Here is a 20,947-nt window from a genome sequence, read left to right as displayed (position 1 = left end):
CTGTGGATAAAAAGCAAAGTTTCTTGTTATGCTGGTTTATGTGCATCCAGGTTTATAGAACTCAGGGTTAGGTAAGTGAAAGGAGATCAGTGTGGAGCATTAAGCAGGACATTTTTTCTGTTCTCTGGAGCTAAACTTGTTCAGGACCAAAATAAATATATGAGGATAAGTTTCAGTTGTAAATACACAGTTGCCCAGAGAAGGTGCAATGAGGGTCTTGAACTTGATAGTGATGAATAGGCTTGTTTTAAAGATGACGGGTCTCCCATTGAGTGCTGAGTGCCTATACTGTACCAATTTCTATCAAACATGCAGTAGGTGGGTTTTGATCTCTTGGCTATGGCCTGAAAAAAAGGCCACTCAGCTTTACTGATCGTTGAGACAGATCCTATGTTACCTTGGTTTGGTATAGAAAGAAGAATAATAGATCTTATATTCCTTTATTAAAAAAAAAAAAACAAAAACTATGGCATGTTAAACGCATAATTGTATTATCCAAGTTTTGTAAATACAAGTGATCACAATATTAAACTTTTTCTTAGTAAGAAAAACCTTCATCAGCAAGCTTGAAAAGAAAACAAGTTTAGCTAAATAGCTATAGATCAATTTTAGCAATTCAGAAATGTAAAAAGAAATCTTAGAAAATTTTCTGGGTATTTTATTTCTGAAAGAACAATCAGGCCATGTGTCACATAGGGTAATTGAAATGTTCAATATAGATTTTGAATTTGAAAGCAATTTTAAGTTCCAAATTTTCTTTAACTCTCAAATGAAACATCTAATTTCCCCCTCTTCAAGAATTGGAAATTAACTTTTATATCATTTCTGTTCTCTTTTCTCCTAAATCAAAACCCTCCCTTCATTGCTAACTACCAACAATGTGCCCAAATTTCCCCCATATCTATATTGAGAATTATTTGCTTTGTGATGATTCCTCTCATTCTTTTAGAATCAAAGGGTTTAATCTTGCTATATCATACCAAAGATAGAGACACTGCTGAAAAATGATATAGGCATTTTAGGATGCCTTTCAGTTCTGACTAATTGTTATTATGAAAGCTTGCTTCATGGTTGGCAAGGAAAATTATACTGCATTTAGTTGCCTTCTGTGATCAAATTATGTAACAGGATTTTTAAAAAGAAATAAATGATTTAAATAGAAGTAATTGTGCAAATCCGTATTATGATAGTAGAATAATGTGATCAAAATAAAAACTGATGCTAAGAATTATGCTCTGAAAATACATTAACTTACCATTAGGTATCCTCTTTCCTCTACAGTATTAACATATTCTCTACTCCAATAAATCTCCTGATATCTGAATCATAATTAAGTCACAAAAACATTTCTTAGGAATATTATAGGAAATACCCGCACTTTATAATCTGAAGATATTAACTGAGATGTTATTTCTGTGATCTTTGTATGCCAATACTCACTATATATATTTCACCAAGCATGATTATAGCCATTTGGTAAGAGTCATTGAATCATTGAATATATATATATATATATATATATATATATATATATCATTGTTTCCTTACTGCTTTAGCTTAGCTTAGAAGTCAACAGGTTTCTGTACATTGACTTTGTATCCTGCCATGTTACTGAATTGCTGTATGGGTTCTAGTAGTTTGGGGGTGGAGTCTTTTGGATTTTCCATATAAAGAATTATGTCATCTGTGAAGAGAAAGAGTTTGACTTCTTCATTGCCAATTTGGATACCTTTTATTTCTCTTTGTTGTCTGATTGCTGTTGCTAGGACTTCTAATACTATGTTGAACAAGAGTGGTGAGGGTGGGCATCCTTGTCATGTCCCTGAGCTCAGCAGGAAGGCTGCAAGCTTTTTCCCATTGATGATGATATTTACTGTGGGTCTTTCAAAGATAGATTTTGTGAAGTTCAGGAATGTTCCCTCTATCCCTATACTTTGAAACGTTTTAATCAGGAACGAATGCTGGATTTTGTCAAATGCTTTTTCTGCATCAATTGAGAGGACCATGTGGTTCTTTTCTCTTCTCTTATTGATTTGTTCTATCACATTGATTGATTTGTAAATGTTGAACCATCCTTGCAACCCAAGGATGAATCCCACCTGGTCATGGTGGATAATCTTTTTAATGTGCTGTTGGATCCTGTTTGCTAGGATCTTGTTGAGAATCTTAGCATCCATATTCATCAGTGATATTGGTCTGAAATTCTCCTTTTTGGTGTGGTCTTTGCCTGCTTTGGGGCTCAGGGTAATGCTAGCTTCATAAAAAGAGTCTGGAAGTTTTCCTTCTGCTTCAATTTTTTGAAACAGCTTCAGAAGAATAGGTGTTATTTCTTCTTTGAAAGTTTGGTAGAATTCCCCAGGGAATCTCTCAGGTCCTGGGCTCTTGTTTTTTGGGAGGTTTTTGATCACTGCTTCAATCTCGTTACTAGATATCAGTCTATTCAGGTTGTCAATTTCTTCCTGGTTCAATTTTGGGAGTTTATAGTTTTCCAAAGTCAATGTACAGAAATCAGTGGCTTTTTTATACACTAACAATGAAAATACAGAAAGGTAAATTAGAGAATTGATTCCATTTACTATAGTACCAAGAACCATAAGATACCTGGGAATAAACCCAACCAAAGAGGTAAAGGATCTGTACTTGAGGAACTACAGAACAGTCATGAAAGAAATTGAAGAAGACACAAAGATGGAAGACAATTCCATGTACTTGGATCAGAAGAATAAACATTGTTAAAATGTCTATACTGCCTAGAGCAATCTATACTTTTAATGCCATTCCAATCAAAATTCCACCGGTATTTTTCAAAGAGCTGGAGCAAATAATCCTAAAATTTGTTTGGAATCAGAAGAGACCCCTAATTGCTAAGGAAATGTTGAAAAACAAAAATAAAATTGGCGGCATCACGTTACCTGATTTCAAGCTTTACTACAAAGCTGTGATCACCAAGACAGCATGGTTCTGGCATAAAAACAGACACTTAGACCAGTGGAACAGAGGAGAGAGCCCAGATATGGACCTTCAACTCTATAGTCAAATAATCTTTGACAAAGCAGGGAAAAAATACACAGTGGAAAAAGGCAGTCTCTTCAATAAATGGTGCTGGGAAAATTGGACAGTTATATGTAGAAGAATGAAACTCGACCATTCTCTTATACCATACACAAAGATAAACTTGAAATGGATAAAAGACCTCAATGCGAGACAGGAATCCATCAGAATCTTAGAGGAGAACATAGGCAGTAACCTCTTTGATATCAGCCACAGCAACTTCTTTCAAGATATGTCTCCAAAGGCAAAGGAAAAAAAAGCAAAAATGAACTTTTGCGACTTCATCAAGATCAAAAACTTCTGCACAGCAAAGGAAACAGTCAACAAAACAAAGAGGCAACCCATGGAATGGGAGAAGATATTTGCAAATTACAGTACAAACAAAAGGTTGATATCCAGGATCTATAAAGAACTTCTTGGAGGAGGAGTCAAGATGGTGGAGAAGTAGCAGGCTGAGACTACTTCAGATAGCAGGAGATCAGCTAGATAGCTTATCTAAAGTGCAAACACCTACAACTCCATTGGCAGATTGAATAGAATAACAGCAATTCTAGAAACAGAAAATCAACCACTTTCTGAAAGGTAGGACTGGTGGAAAAGTGAATCCAAAGCGACAGGAAGATAGACCCTGGGGGGAGGGGCTGGCTCCCGGCAAGCGGTGGAGCAACGGAGCAGAAAATCAGGACTTTTAAAAGTCTGTTCCGCTGAGGGACATTGCTCCAGAGGCTAAACCGGGGTGAAGCCCACGCGGAGTCAGCGTGGCCTCGGGTCCCACAGGGTCACAGAAGGATCGGGGGTGTCTGAGTGTCGCAGAGCTTACAGGTATTAGAACGGGGAAGCTGGCTACAGAGACAGAGCCGACAGTGAGCTCACAGCTCGAGGTTACCTTGAACTGGTCGCAGGCTTGGTGAGCTTGGAGCACGGCCGGACGTCAGGCAGACGGGAGTTACTGGACGCTGTTCTCTGATGGCGCACTGAGGAGTGGGGCCCCGGGCTCTCGGCTCCTCTGGGCTGGAGACCAGGAGGCCACCATTTGTATTCCCGTCCTCCGGAACTCTACAGAAAGCGCTCAGGGAACAAAAGTTCCTGAAAGCAAATCCTAGAGGATCACTCAGCCCGGCCCCTGGTAGGGCTGTGCAGTTCTGCCTGGGGCAAAGACACTTGAGAATCACTACAACAGGCCCCTCCCCCAGAAGATCAACAAGAAATACAGCCAAGACCAAGTTCACCTACCAAGGAGTGCAGTTTCAATACCAAGGAGAGCAGCAGAATTCCAGAGGAAGAGAACGCAAAGCACGGAACTCACGGCTTTCTCCCTATGATTCTTTAGTCTTGCAGTTAATTTAATTTTTTTTTCTTATTCATTTTTTTCACTTCTTCTGCTAATTTTTTTTTAACTTTTATCCTTTTCTTTTTTAACGTTTAACTAGTTTATCTAATATATATATGTATATACATATATATTTTTTCTTTTTTATACTTTTCTTTATTCATTTTCTTTTCTTAATTCTTTTCTTTTCTTTTCTTCTTTCTTCTTTCTTTCTTTCTGAACCTCTTTTTATCCCCTTTCTCCCCCCTCACGATTTGGGATCTCTTCTGATTTGGTTAAAGCATATTTTCCTGGGGTTGTTGTCATCCTTTTAGTATTTTACTTGCTCCTTCATATACTCTTATCTGGACAAAATGACAAGGCGGAAAAATTCACCAAAAAAAAAAAAAAAAAAAAAAAGAACAAGAGGCACTACCGAAGGCTAGGGACCTAATCAATACAGACATTGGGAATATGTCAGATCTAGAGTTCAGAATGACAATTCTCAAGGTTCTAGCCGGGCTCGAAAAAGGCATGGAAGATATTAGAGAAAACCTCTCAGGAGATATAAAAGCCCTTTCTGGAGAAATAAAAGAACTTAAATCTAACCAAGTTGAAATCAAAAAAGCTATTAGTGAGGTGCAATAAAAAATGGAGCCTCTCACTACTAGGATAAATGAGGCAGAAGAAAGAATTAGCGATATAGAAGACCAAATGACAGAGAATAAAGAAGCTGAGCAAAAGAGGGACAAACAGCTACTGGACCACGAGGGGAGAATTCGAGAGACAAGTGATACCATAAGATGAAACAACATTAGAATAATTGGGATTCCAGAAGAAGAAGAAAGAGAGAGGGGAGCAGAAGGTATACTGGAGAGAATTATTGGGGAGAATTTCCCCAATATGGCAAAGGGAACAAGCATCAAAATTCAGGAGGTTCAGAGAATGCCCCTCAAAATCAATAAGAATAGGCCCACATCCCCCATCAACTAATAGTAAAATTTACAAGTCTTAGTGACAAAGAGAAAATCCTGAAAGCAGCCCAGGAAAAGAAGTCTGTAACTTACAATGGTAAAAATATTAGATTGGCAGCAGACTTATCCACAGAGACCTGACAGGCCAGAAAGAGCTGGCATGATATATTCAGAGCACTAAACGAAAAAAACATGCAGCCAAGAATACTATATCCAGCTAGGCTATCATTGAAAATAGAAGGAGAGATTAAAAGCTTCCAGGACAAACAAAAACTGAAAGAATTTGCAAACACCAAACCAGCTCTACAGGAAATATTGAAAGGGGTCCTCTAAGCAAAGAGAGAGCCTACAAGTGGTAGATCAGTAAGGAACAGAGACAATATACAGTAACAGTCACCTTATAGGCAATACAATGGCACTAAATTCATATCTCTTAATAGTTACCCTGAATGTTAATGGGCTAAATGCCCCAATCAAAAGACACAGGGTATCAGAATGGGTAAAAAACCAAACCCATCTATATGTTGCCTACAAGAAACTCATTTTAAGCCCGAAGACACCTCCAGATTAAAAGTGAGGGGGTGCAAAAGAATTTACCATACTAAACGACATCAGAAGAAAGCAGGAGTGGTAATCCTTATCTCAGATCAATTAGATTTTAAGCCAAAGACTATAATAAGAGATGAGGAAGGACACTATATCATACTCAAAGGGTCTGTCCAACAAGAAGATCTAACAATTTTAAATATTTATGCCCCCAATGTGGGAGCAGCCAACTATAAAAACCAATTAATAACAAAATCAAAGAAACACATTAACAATAGTACAATAATAGTAGGGGACTTTAACACTCCCCTCACTGAAATGGACAGATCATCCAAGCAAAAGATCAACAAGGAAATAAAGGCCTTAAATGACACACTGGGCCAGATGGACATCACAGATATATTCAGAACATTTCATCCCAAAGCAACAGAATACACATTCTTCTCTAGTGCACAAGGAACATTGTCCAGAATAGATCACATCCTCGGTCCCAAATCAGGACTCAACCGATATAAAAAGATTGGGACCATTCCCTGCATATTTTCAGACCACAATGCTCTGAAGCTAGAACTCAACCACAAGAGGAAGTTTGGAAAGAACCAAAATACATGGAGACTTACAGCATCCTTCTAAAGAATGAATGGGTCAACCAGGAAATTAAAGAAGAATTGAAAAAACTCATGGAAACAAATGATAATGAAAACACAACTGTTCAAAATCTGTGGGACACAACAAAGGCAGTCCTGAGAGGAAAATATATAGCAATACAAGCCTTTCTCAAGAAACAAGAAAGGTCTCAAGTACACAACCTAACACTACACCTAAAGGAACTGGAGAAAGAACAACAAAGAAAGCCTAAACCCAGCAGGAGAAGAGAAATAAAGATCAGAGCAGAAATCAATGAAATAGAAACCAAAAAAACAATAGAACAAATCAATGAAACTAGGAGCTGGTTTTTTTAAAGAATTCATAAAATTGATAAACCTCTGGCCAGACTTATCAAAAAGAAAAGAGAAAGGACCCAAATAAATAAAATCATGAATGAAAGAGGAGAGATCACAACTAATACCAAAGAAATACAGACAATTATAAGAACATACTATCAGCAACTCTACGCCAATAAATTTGACAACTTGGAAGAAATGGATGCATTTCTAGAAACATATAAACTACCACAACTGAACCAGGAAGAAATATAAAGCCTGAACAGACCAATAACCAGTAAGGAGATTGAAACAGTCATTAAAAATCTCCAAACAAACAAAAGCCCAGGACCAGATGGCTTCCCGGGAGAATTCTACCAAACATTTAAAGAAGAACTAATTCCTATTATCCTGAAACTGTTCCAAAAAATAGAAATGGAAGGAAAACTTCCAAACTCATTTTATGAGGCCAGCATCACCTTGATCCCAAAACCAGACAAGGATCCCATCAAAAAAGAGAGCTATAGACCAATATCCTTGATGAACACAGATGCGAAAATTCTCACCAAAACACTAGCCAATAGGATTCAACAGTACATTAAAAGGATTATTCACCACGACAAAGTGGGATTTATTCCAGGGCTGCAAGGTTGTTTCAACATCTGCAAATCAATCAATCTGATACAACACATCAATCAAAGAAAGAACAAGAACCATATGATACTCTCGATAGATGCTGAAAAAGCATTTGACAAAGTATAGCATCCTTTCGTGATCAAAACTCTTCAAAGTGTATGGATAGAGGGCACATACCTCAATATTATCAAAGCCATTTATGAAAAACCCACCGCAAATACCATTCTCAATGGAGAAAAACTGAAAGCTTTTCCGCTAAGGTCAGGAACACGGCAGGGATGTCCATTATCACCACTCTTGTTCAACATAGTACTAGAAGTCCTAGCCTCAGCAATCAGACAACAAAAAGAAATTAAAGGCATCCAAATCAGCAAAGAAGAAGTCAAACTATCACTCTTTGCAGATGATATGATACTATATGTGGAAATCCCAAAAGACTCCACTCCAAAACTGCTAGAACTTGTACAGGAATTCAGTAAAGTGTCAGGATATAAAATCAATGCACAGAAATCAGTTGCATTTCTCTACACCAACAACAAGACAGAAGAAAGAGAAATTAAGGAGTCAATCCCATTTACAATTGCACCCAAAACCATAAGATACCTAGGAATAAACCTAACCAAAGAGGCACAGAATCTATACTCAGAAAACTATAAAGTACTCATGAAAGAAATTGAGGAAGACACAAAGAAATGGAAAAATGTTCCATGCTCCTGGATTGGAAGGATAAATATTGTGAAAATGTCTATGCTACCTAAAGCAATTTACGCATTTAATGCAATTCCTATCAAAGTACCATCCATCTTTTTCAAAGAAATGGAACAAATAATCCTAAAATTTATATGGAACCAGAAAAGACCTCGAATTGCCAAAGGAATATTGAAAAAGAAAGCCAAAGTTGGTGGCATCACAATTCTGGACTTCAAGCTCTATTACAAAGCTGTCATCATCAAGACAGCATGGTACTGGCACAAAAACAGACACATAGATCAATGGAACAGAATAGAGAGCCCAGAAATAGACCCTCAACTCTATGGTCAACTAATCTTCGACAAAGCAGGAAAGAATGTCCAATGGAAAAAAGACAGCCTCTTCAATAAATGGTGTTGGGAAAATTGGACAGCCACATGCAGAAAAATGAAATTGGACCATTTCCTTACACCACACACGAAAATAGACTCAAAATGGATGAAGGACCTCAGTGTGAGAAAGGAATCCATCAAAATCCTTGAGGAGAACACAGGCAGCAACCTCTTCGACCTCAACCGCAGCAACATCTTCCTAGGAACATCGCCAAAGGCAAGGGGAGCAAGGGTAAAAATGAACTATTGGGATTTTATCAAGATCAAAAGCTTTTGCACTGCAAAGGAAACACTGAACAAAACCAAAAGACAACTGACAGAATGGGAGAAGATATTTGCAAACGACATATCAGATAAGGGACTAGTGTCCAAAATCTATAAAGAACTTCGCAAACTCAACACCCAAAGAACAAATAATCCAATCAAGAAATGGGCAGAGGACATGAACAGACATTTCTGCAAAGAAGACATCCAGATGGCCAACAGACACATGAAAAAGTGCTCCATATCACTCGGCATCAGGGAAATACAAATCAAAACCACAATGAGATATCACCTCACACCAGTCAGAATGGCTAAAATTAACAAGTCAGGAAATGATAGATGCTGGCGAGGATGAGGAGAAAGGGGAACCCTCCTATACTGTTGGTGGGAATGCAAGCTGGTGCAGCCACTCTGGAAAACAGCATGGAGGTTCCTCAAAATGTTGAAAATAGAACTGCCCTATGACCCAGCTATTGCACTACTGGGTATTTACCCTAAAGAGACAAACGTAGTGATCCGAAGGGGCACGTGCACCTGAATGTTTATGGCAGCAATGTCCACAATAGCCAAACTATGGAAAGAACGTAGATGTCCATCAACAGATGAATGGATAAAGAAGATGTGGTATATATACACAATGGAATACTATACAGCCATCAAAAGAAATGAAATCTTGCCATTTGCCACAACCTGGATGGAACTAGAGCGTATCATGCTTAGCGAAATAAGTCAAGCGGAGAAAGACAACTATCATATGATCTCCCTGATATGAGGAAGTGGTGATGCAACATGGGGGCTTAAGGGGGTAGGAGAATAATAAATGAAACAAGAGGGGATTGGGAGGGAGACAAACCATATGGGACTCTTAACCTCACAAAACAAACTGAGGGTTGCTGGGGAGAGGGGGTTCGGAGAAGGGGGGAAGGGTTATGGACATTGGGGAGGGTATGTACTTTGTTGAGTGCTGTGAAGTGTGTAAACCTGGCGATTCACAGACCTGTACCCCTGGGGATAAAAATATATGTTTTTAAAAAATAAAAAATTGAAAAAAATACCAATATCAAAGAAAAAAAAAAGAACTTCTCAAACTCAATGCACACAAAACAGATAATCATATAAATAAAATGGGCAGAAGAGATGAACAGACACTTCTCCAATGAAGACATACAAATGGCTATCAGACACATGAAAAAATGTTTATCATCACTAGCCATTAGGGAGATTCAAATTAAAACCACATTGAGATACCACCTTACACCAGTTAGAATGGCCAAAATTAGCAAGACAGGAAACAACATGTGTTGGAGAGGATGTGGAGAAAGGGGAGCCCTCTTAACTATTGGTGGGAATACAAGTTGGTGCAGCCATTTTGGAAAACAGTGTGGAGATTCCTCAGGAAATTAAAAATAGAGCTTCCTTATGACCCTGCAATTGCACTACTGGGTATTTACCCCAAAGATACAGATGTAGTGAAAAGAAGGGCCATCTGTACCCCAATGTTTATAGCAGCAATGGCCACGGTTGCCAAACTGTGGAAAGAACCAAGATGCCCTTCAACGGACGAATGGATAAGGAAGATGTGGTCCATATACACTATGGAGTATTATGCCTCCATCAGAAAGGATGAATACCCAACTTTTGTAGCAACATGGACGGGACTGGAAGAGATTATGCTGAGTGAAATAAGTCAAGCAGAGAGAGTCAATTATCATATGGTTTCATTTATTTGTGGAGCAAAGAAATAACATGGAGGACATGGGGAGATGGAGAGGAGAAGGGAGTTGAGGGAAATTGGAAGGGGAGGTGAACCATGAGAGACTGTGGACTCTCAAAAACAACCTGAGGGTTTTGAAGGGGCAGGAGGTGGGAGGTTGGGAGAACCAGGTGGTGAGTATTAAGGAGGGCACGAATTGCATGGAGCACTGGGTGTGGTACAAAAACAATGAATACTGTTACGCTGAAAAGAAATTTTTTAAAAAATGCAGGAAAAAAAAAAGAAGAAGAAGAAGAAGTCAATAGGTTCCTAGCTGTAGAACTATAGACCATGATCTGCATGCCGTTTGTGTTTATAATTATTGCATCCATGAATGAATGAGTAAATGAAAGAAACACCCCAGGATAATCTGCAAGTTTGAGCTTGTCACTGGCAACTGGCTACAGAAAGAAGGTGTGGGTGTTAAGATGGTTTAAACACAGGCCAAACCATTATAGTGCTGAATCCTGGCTCACAAAGCAGCATTTTGCATTTCGCAGTACACCGTTTCTCATTGGGAGAAAAAAACTAGAGAAATCTTATAAAATTTGACTCTTTTGGGAAAGAATTTGTAATCATTTGGATGATGTCAGAGAAAAAAATTTCCTTATCAAGTACATTATTCAAAACGGAAATTAATAATGCAAATAAGATTGAAGGGCAAAATCTGAAATTACTAAGAAAACAGACTGTGCAAGTAGCACTGTGCATCTTAGAACTGGTGCTGTGCCTGGCACACCATTCATAGATATCCAGTGAGTGCTTATTCAGTGAATCAGTAAATTATTAATTTACATACAGGCACGAGTAACATGGACTAGGTGAGTCTTATAGTCCTTTCCATGTTAAAATTCTATGATACTCTGATAACAAATCCTACTTATTTACTAAAATCATATTCCCCAAAACACTTACCTATCTCTAACTAGCCAGTTCTTTTTCAGTAGTTCGAAGTTCACATTTATTGCTTCAAATATATGAGTATTTTATTGAAATAAACCCATGTCTCAGACTTTCATCTGTCTCTTTTTACATGATCCTAAATTATGAGCTTTTGTGGTTTTTTTTTTTTTTTTAACTTACTGAAGAATCAGTTTTAATACAGAATAGTAATAGTTGCTATTTGTGTGTGTGTGTGTGTGTGTGTGTGTGTGTGGAAAAGTTTGGCATGCATTCTTTTTCTATATCTTCCCGAGTTCCTAACACATGGATTTTAGATGCAGATATACTTAGGTTGTTTTACTAGTATGGCCAAGGAAGCTCATACTGCTTTGACACTTCTATGCATAATAAGTATAAGGTGTGGACAAAATGCAAGAAATAACTATTTAAAAACACTGGAGAACTGGAGATAGAGTCAGGCAAAAGCTAGAGGGAAGCTAACACCTATAAATAGGGAATGGTATACTCTAAGTTTCTCTCTCTCTCTCTTTTTCTAGCTTGTAGCTTGAATGCAGACTGAAATTAGCATCTGCATGGGATGGGTAAAACTCTCATAGAAAACCTACCTACCATTTTTCCGATGTGAAGAATGAAGCACTCTGGGCAGCTATAGCTCCTGGAAGATGATGGGAGAGTCCCCAAAAAGAGAGTGAGAGAGAGAGAGAAAAAGAAAAAGAACCCTAAATTCTGTGAATAAATTCTGCTCAAATCTTTGGCTGACCCTGAAACACACATGTGCATGGTAGACTCAAAGCAGCCTAATGAGAAAAAAAGAAATGAACTGAGTTTGAGCTGCTGCCCAAGAGAGGGAATTTGTAATTTGACTCTAATCAAGTTAAATGCCTGCTTAAAAAGAATGACAACATTTTCAGGGAGTATAATGGTAGAGTTGTAGTATAGTTGCTCCACAACACAACAGCTGCAACATCCAGGATACAGTCTACGATGACTAGATGTATGAAGAGTTAAGAAAATGTGGCCCATTCTTATAAGGAAAGATAATAAGAGGAAGCCTATTTCATAGTGACCCAGATGTGGAATTAGCAAATGAGAATTTAAAAACAGGTATTATAAGTATGCTTAGTAACTATAAAGGAAAATACTATCTTAATGAATGAAAAGATTGGAAATCTCAAGAGAGGAAAAAAAAATCTGTAAGAAAGAACCAAATGGAAATTTTGGAGTTAAAGCAGCAAAATATGAAATTTTCAGATCACTGGGTGGACTTAGAGGAGAATGGAGATGACAGAGAAAAGAATCAGTGAGTGTCATGCTAGACCAATATAAATTATCTAATCTGAAGATAGAAGAAAGAAGATTGGTGAAGAACATACAAGAGACTGAAGGACTTGTGGGACAATAGGAAAAGGTCGAACAGGGGTGCCTGGGTGCTTAGGTCATGATCCCTTTATAAACATATGCAAATGTAATGCATATAACAATAATAGTTTGAAGGGGGGGCAGTAAATGGACCTATTTAGGTTGCAGTGTTTCTACGCATTATATAAAGTGAGACACTATTAGCTCTAGCTAGACTGGAAAGTTACAAATGTTTAAGTAATCACAGACCAACCACTGAAAATACAAAGAAGTATAACTTGAAATCCAAGAGATAAATTAGTATGGAATTTTAAAAATATTCAAATAATCCAAAAGAAGATGGGGAAAAAAATAGAGGACCAGAAAACAGAGAGGACAAATAGTGAAAAATAACAAAATAGTAGAAGCCTATCTAACCACACTAATAATTACACTGTATGTTAATGGACTAGTACTCTAACAGATATCATAAGAATGAAAATAAACAAGGTCTAACTATATTCTGTCTATAAGAGGTTCACTTTATATATAAAAGCGAGGTTTGGAAATAAGGATGGAAGGAGATATACCATGAAAACAATAAGAGTAAGAAAACTGGAGGGGCTTTACTGATATCAGTTAATGTAGACATCAAGAAAAAGATCATTACTGAAGGACATTTCACAGTGATTAAACAATTTATCAAGGAGACATAACAATCACAAATGTCAAATTAATACTTCAAAATACATGAAGCAAACAGTTACATAATTAAAAGGAGAAGTAGACAGTTTCCCAATTATACTAGGAGATTTTTAATTATATTAGGAGATTTCCTCAGTAATTGATAGAACAACTGGACAAAAATTCAGTAAAAACCTAAATGATCTAAGGCTAATTGTTGCTTATGCAAAATTATACCTGACATTTGAAGAACATACCTTCTTTCCAAGTGTGTATAGTATGTTCATTGATAGATCATATATCATGGGCCATAAAAATTAAGCAACACTTCTAAATAATCCATGGGTCAAAGAAAAACTGAGGAGGGAACTCGGAAAATATTTTGAATCTGAAGCCTGATTTTGATACTTAATATATGCATGACCTTGGGACAACTGATTTAGATTGCCAAGTCTCAGTTTATTTAGCAACATAAGATGGAGCTATTAATATTAACCCTGGCAAGGTTGTTGTGAAGATCAAATAAAACAACATATGTAAGGCACTTAGCACATGTTCTAGTGTAATAATGATACTGAATTTCATTGCCAGTAACTGGAGGCCATTAGTGAGGGTGTGTGGCTATATGTACCGGGTCTCCTTAACTTCCATCATTCTGTCTTTGAATGCTACTCAAAGAGCCCAAGCCACATGATCCCATTTTTTAATTAAGTAATTATTTAATTACTTTTAGAAGGGGGAGGGGCATCAGGAGAGAGAGAATCTTAAGTAGGCTCCCCTCCCAGCCTGTAGCCCAACATGGGGCTGGATCTCATGACCCTGAACTTACCACTTGAGTCAAAGTCAAGAGTTAACCAATGGATCCACCTAGGCAGCCCATCCCATTCTTCAAATTTCCTTGTTGATAACCTTTCTACTCTTATCTGATTTAATTTTTATCTCCTTACAATATAACACTACTTATGTAAACACACAGTGCTATTTACTTGAATATGTATCTCAAGTACAGAATAATGCTCTCATTCCCAGGCCCCCATTTAACCTGCATTTCTGACTGTCCCCAGAGCAATGACTGAATAGATGCCAGATGCCCTTCTCCTACAACTTGTGATCTAAGGGTTATAGTTTACCAGGCTGGCCTTCCATTTCCCAGATATCAGAAACCAATCTAGAATATGAAGAGCCATGATTCTCTTCTAGTTTTTTTCCCAACCCTGTTGTGCAGACTCAGCAGTGATCTTAATCTCTTGCTTCTTAAAGGATCGCCTTCTAAATGCATGTAATAATAACTATCTCATGGAAATGTTGGTGTCTGATTAATTATTGTTTGTCAAAACATTTAAGATCTTCAACTGGAAAGGGGATTGTGGATGCCTGTAGTATTATCTTGGAGAGCTCTGATTCTTGCTTCATTGAATGGAGCTAGTGTCTATATGTAATCAAATTAGGCACACTGCTACGGGCTTATGCTATAATTAATGAAATCCATGCAGACTGAATGAAGTGATCAGTCCATTATCTTTAGATTGAATAATTAAGTCTGAAGAGCTTCAGTGGTTTTCCAAGTAGCTTCTTTTTCAGCTGACTTTTGACTTTTTGGCTCTCAATCTTGCTATTTAATGTCAGTTAGCTTTATGTCCATTTTTCTCATGTCCTGCAGATTTCATTATAATACAAAAACTGTTGTATTTTTACAAATTTGTATTTTAAACAGTAGATCTGAGTCTTACCTTAAATAATAAAACAAACTTGAAGTAATAAAAAAGCAAGGGGGATGGCACACATTTTATTGGGAGCCTGCTCTGGGTCAGATACTACAGAGAACCCTATGTATATGACCTCATTTAATTTTTCCCTGGCCACACAGTAATATAATATAATCCCCATTTTAAGGATGAGAAAACAGCCTTGGGGAGTTAAAATAACTTATTGTATGTCAGAAACTCATGCTCTTTCCATGAGTGGGAGAAGCCTGTGTCTATGCAGCATGCCAAAAAGTGTGTTTTTCAGAGCGGTGGTGATACATACCTTCAGTGTCTTGTTGTGTCTCTGCAACTCCCGGCATAGACTCTCCAGTTTGCTCCTTGCGAGGACAGCTCTGCTGTGCTCACTTTGTAACTGGTCCTTTTCCTTTTGGATTTGTACCTGTTTCTTTTGTAAGAGCTTTAACTTCTTTTGCTCAGTGCGGTGTTCGTCCAGCTAGACACAAGGGGTGCAAACATGAAAGAAAATGGCAGGAATCGCTTTTGAGTTGACAGAAAAGCAGCAAAAGAGGAAATACCTAAAGACCACTCTGTGGTTGTTGGAAACATTTTTTTTTTGTTATCATGGCCAACCCTCTGCAGTCAAATAAACCTCATAAATGGGACTTTGCGATACTTGTAGATACAGCTTTTAGAACATATCTCTTATAGCTTTTCCCTTATCATTATAACAATCCTTTCTTACTCTGATCTTCTTTTTGGTGTCAGAAATAATTTCCTTTCTCTTGAGTCTCTCCAGTGCCACTGGTCAATATGGAAGGGCACATCTTGGAATCTGTAGGCTCTCAGAATTCATGATAATGCCTTGTCTTGGTGCAGTGGTCCACAGTGTGTCTGCTTGGTGTATATTTGGTCTCACAATTCTTTCTCAAAACAAACTTAGAGCAATTTTTTTTTTAATAGGAAAGCACAAAACAGCTTCCTCATAAAATGGAAGATGAAGTCTGTGATTTGTGAAACAGGGGGAGAAGAGAAAAGACCTCTCAACTACCCAGCATTGGCAATTTTCCGCCAACTTCAGAAGTAGAAGCTGCACAGTTCAACAGCATGAATGGCAAGTATCCTTAACATGCCCTGCCCTCCGACCACCCTACCTCCACCCTCCACGCTTATGGCCAACACATCATGACATGCATGCTTTTGTCAACCTTAGCTGGGGTCTCTTCTCACACTCCTCCAGCAGCTACCACAAAGTATTAGGGTTGACATGGAAAATGGGATGTTTCATCTTGGGGTGCTATACTTCTGGGATAGAGTTGCAAGATAAAATGTGGGACATCCAGTTACACTTGAATTTCAAATAATTAAGAAATTAAATTTTAGTAAAAGCATATCAAAAGTATTGCATTGGACAATTTTAGTGAAAAAAAAATTATTTATCTGAAACGCAAATGTAACTGGGTGTCCTGTATTTTCGTTTGCTGAATTTGGCAATGTTGAATGGAATTCTAGTTCCAGTGTGGGGAGTTTGGGGATCAATCAATCAATCCACCCGAGACAGTACACTCCAGGCAGGTTGATCTCAGGTGGATAGTCAGTGAGGCTGTCTGCAAAGACAGCTCTTCGTGCAGAGCCTTTCCTTTGCTGGACTCAGTTCCCTGAGTGCCCGAATGATGCTTAATCCAGGAGGGTGTTTGTCCTGATTATGACCTTATTGGCTCAAGGGGAGGAAAAGCCTTGAGAGACTGTTGGGGCTTTTGGACCCCAGGTGTTCCTTGTGCCCTCAAGAGCCTGATGCAAGTGATGACACACATGATATGAACACTCATGTATGCCTCAGTTTCCATGTCTTCAAACAGTATTTGTTCTTTTTGAACTAGCCAAACAAGACTGTCATATTCTCTTCAGTTCACATCTTATATCTTTCTCCCTTCCTCCTGCCACACAGTGATCATTGCTGGAGTAAGCTGGGGATATTCATACATGGTATTCTAGCATCACATTTATGGGCAATTTTTATTTATTAGTGAGAATAGCATCAGGAAAAATTGAACCCATATTGCTATAAACATTGATTGAAATTGATTTCCTTCTTGAGATTCAATTGGACAATCATTGGTATTTTATTATATGCTTCTTGTGCTAACCTCCTGTTAACAGGATGGATAAGTTTTTTCATTTTGGACCATAGTTATATTTGTGCTTATATTTGGATTTTTTCCCCCTTTCTTTTCTTCCTTCCTTCCTTCCTTTCTTTCTTTCTTTCTTTCTTTCTTTCTTTCTTTCTTTCTTTCTTTCTTTCTTTTTTTTAGAGAGAAAAAGTGGGGGAACAGGCAGAGGAAGAGGGAGAGAGAGAATTTCAGGCAGACTCCCTACTGGGCACAGAGCTCCAGGCACAGTTCCCTGAGATCATGACCTGAGCAGAAATCAAGAGTTGGATGCTTGACCCACTGAGTCACCCAGGTGCCTCCCCTCTTTTGTTTTTCAATATTTTTAATTAAAATTTTTTTATTTTTAAATTTATTTTATTTTATTTTTTTAAAGATTTCATTTACTTATTTGACAGACAGAGATCACAAGTAGGCAGAGAGGCAGGCAGAGAGAGAGAGGTGGAAGCAGGCTCCCTGTGGAGCAGAAAGCCCGACGTGGGGCTTGATCCCAAGACCCCAGGATCATGACCTGAGTCGAAGGCAGAGGTAAAAAATTTTTTTAGAGAGAGAGAGTATATTTGGATTTTGAATGACCTATTATCTCTTTCTGAAATTTACATATTGTTATATATTCTGAAATTTACTATTGATTTAGACTTTGGGCCACGTAATTTCTTGTTGTGGGGGGCTATCTTGGGCATTGCAGGCTCTTTAGCCACATCCTTGTCCCCAGCCTACTGGATGCCAATATTACCCCCTACAATCGTAGCATTCATAACATCTCCAGACAGACATTGACTACTGTACCTGGTGGGGGAGCACTGCCCCATATGGATTTACCTGAGCACCAGGAGGAGGGTACCCTATGTGGGTTTCCTACGTTGGAAGAGATGACTTCACTTGCTTATCAACCACGTAATGTTCTAGTTTTACTGCAAAATTATATACCTTTGACATTTAGCTAGGTCTCTCTTGAATGCTCTAAATAAAAACCCTTAACTTTCTGACAATTTTTTAAAGCCTGTGGCTAATTTTATTCAAATACTTCAGACTTGTGAATACATATATATATTTTTAAAGATTTTATTTATTTATATGACAGTTAGAGATCACAAGTAGGTAGAGAGGCAGAGAGAGAGAGAGAGAGGTGGAAGCAGGCTCCCCGCTGAGCAGAGAGCCCCATGTAGGACTTGATCCCGGGACCCTGGAATCACGACCCAAGCCGAAGGCAGAGGTTTTAATCCATTGAGCCACCCAGGTGCCCCCAGATATGGTTTCTTAATGAATGAAAGTGAACATATTGCAACCAAGTCAACTTCAGTCAGATTTCTTCCTGGCTTAGTGATTTAATGATGCAATTAGACATCACAGTGCTTCTATACTATTGTGACAGGCATATTAGATTTTTATCTGCTATTTTTCTTGCTCTCCCTTTTTTATTATTAAGTTAAAATAAACTAATGCCAATTATTAAATCAGAATAGTATTAGTGATTTGTTGTAACTACATTAAAACTGAGGACACTTAGAAAAAGTACTTCTTCCAGGTCATGTGGTATCTTTTTAAATAAATGTATCCTTATTAAACAATAGTAGGTGATATTATAGGATTCAGAATCTGGAAGGGTGAGTTAGCTAGAGTGGCAATTTGATTCACAGCTTTGAATTTGATGATTTATTCTATGTTAACACTTACATGTCAGACACATTTTATATTAATATTAATATCCAAATCAGTGAGCAATGATTTTTTTTTTTTAATTTTTTATTTTTTATAAACATATATTTTTATCCCCAGGGGTACAGGTCTGTGAATCACCAGGTTTACACACTTCATAGCACTCACCAAATCACATACCCTCCCCAATGTCCATAATCCCACCCCCTTCTCCCAAACCCCCTCCCCCCGGCAACCCTCAGTTTGTTTTGTGAGATTAAGAGTCACTTATGGTTTGTCTCCCTCCCAATCCCATCAGTGAGCAATGATTTTTGTCTCCAAGTAGAAGATTGAAATTATTCACAATTTTTCCTTTCTGAAAAGGGAATTTAATGGGGTTTTGACCAATTTTCTCGTATTCATTTTTTCTAGAATGACCTTTTGGATTTTAAAGTTTATTATAGGACATGATATAAATGCCAATGTACAGTAAGTAAGGCTTGAGTTGAGCAGGCTCTCTGGAAAGATAACCTTCATCGGATGACTCCTGACTGGGAAGGTGAGTAGGTGGAGGAAGTTCCTAGGGTGAACAGCTGTGGCTCAGGAAGAGAATCTCAGGCAGACGGGACAAGTGATGCTTCTCTGATGTGCTGCTGAGGGCTGCAGCCCCTCCCACGGCTTCCCATATGGCTCGAACCCTGCCCAGTCTAGTCAAGTATGGAGCATGGCACTAGAAATATGAATGGCTTTGGTAAAAGGAGGTAAATCAGAGGGGCAAAAGGAAAACGATATTAGAAAGTACCAAAGAGATCAAGGATGGACCCAGAATGGGGGCCTTATTTTTGGGAAAAATATTTTTGAAACCAAACTTATTTTATGGCATTGAAACTGCTCATGGATGGTTAATAGCTAAGGTTAAACAAGCTGTGATAAAAACAAGTTGAAACACTTGATACTCACTTTATAAATTTTTGCCATTCTTTTGGAAAATACTATGACTATTTAAAAAACACCTGAAAAACCAAAAGGCATTCATGCAGTTTGATTCAGTAATCCCAATTCTGGATTGGGATCATGGATCATAAAATGAAGGAGAAGGAACAGATCTAATGCATGACGATGTGTAGTGCAGCAGTACTTGGTAAAGTAAACAGTAGAAGGAATCCAGTGTCCCCAAATCAGAGAACCAGGATATAATGGCCACTCCATGGAAAAATGACACAACTATTACAAAACATAATTATAAAGACTCTAAACTGCATGGGAAATTGTCCATCGTATAAGTCATCAAAACTGGATACCAAATCATGTATCAACCTTATAATAGTAATTGTTATAAAAATTATATCTTCTTCTATAGCAGAACTGGGAATGAAGACAGATAAAGTTTGTGTTTTAGGTTATGGGATTAGTGATATATTTGCTTGTGTCTGCAGCTTTTCTCATATCATCATGATATGGGGTTTATGTGATTAAAAAACAATTAAAAATTGTTGGCATAGTTAAACAACCAGCCACTGACTCAGGGTTTTGGAGTCCCTCTGGGCTTATTGCAGGACTGTTCAGCCCAAGAAGATGAGGCAAGGTGACAGAAGAAAGGGAGGAACATGCCCGCAGGACGGGAGTTAGAAAAAGAAAGAAAACAAGTCACTTGCTAAACTCCAGTCCATCAATAGGGTTAAGATGAGGCGCTTGTGTGCCTGAAGTTCATTCAGTTTTGGAGGCTTTCTTTTAAAAAACAAAGCACACAGAAACAACCCTCAAAATTAAAAAAAGAGAATTGCATCCAGAGCCTCAGAGGGGCCCATGCTAGTGAGAGGCTCTGAACCAAACTTCATTAGCTGCAAGGTAGATCTGCCTTCAGCCTGCCGCTTGGAGGAAGTGTTTTGCTCTGTGGACGTAGTGTCATTCTCCTGTCACTGCTTGTCCAAAAGACATAAGTGAGTGAAAATATTTTTTTAAAGAAAGAAAATAT

At 38.0% G+C, this 20,947-nt stretch overlaps 1 protein-coding gene across 1 annotated transcript in view; it reads right to left on the bottom strand.

Annotated features, from left to right (window-relative positions):
• TXLNB (taxilin beta) overlaps positions 1–20,947 on the bottom strand; it is a 67,333-nt gene that overhangs the window by 34,007 nt on the left and 12,379 nt on the right. Inside the window, exon 4 of the mRNA XM_059177406.1 lies at positions 15,492–15,662. Coding sequence (XP_059033389.1) covers positions 15,492–15,662 — 171 coding nt within the window. The remainder of the gene's footprint in view (positions 1–15,491; positions 15,663–20,947) is intronic.

Source organism: Mustela lutreola, chromosome 6, assembly GCF_030435805.1.
Source record: "Mustela lutreola isolate mMusLut2 chromosome 6, mMusLut2.pri, whole genome shotgun sequence".
NCBI lineage: Eukaryota > Metazoa > Chordata > Mammalia > Carnivora > Mustelidae > Mustela > Mustela lutreola.
This window is presented reverse-complemented; position numbering and strand designations above follow the sequence as displayed.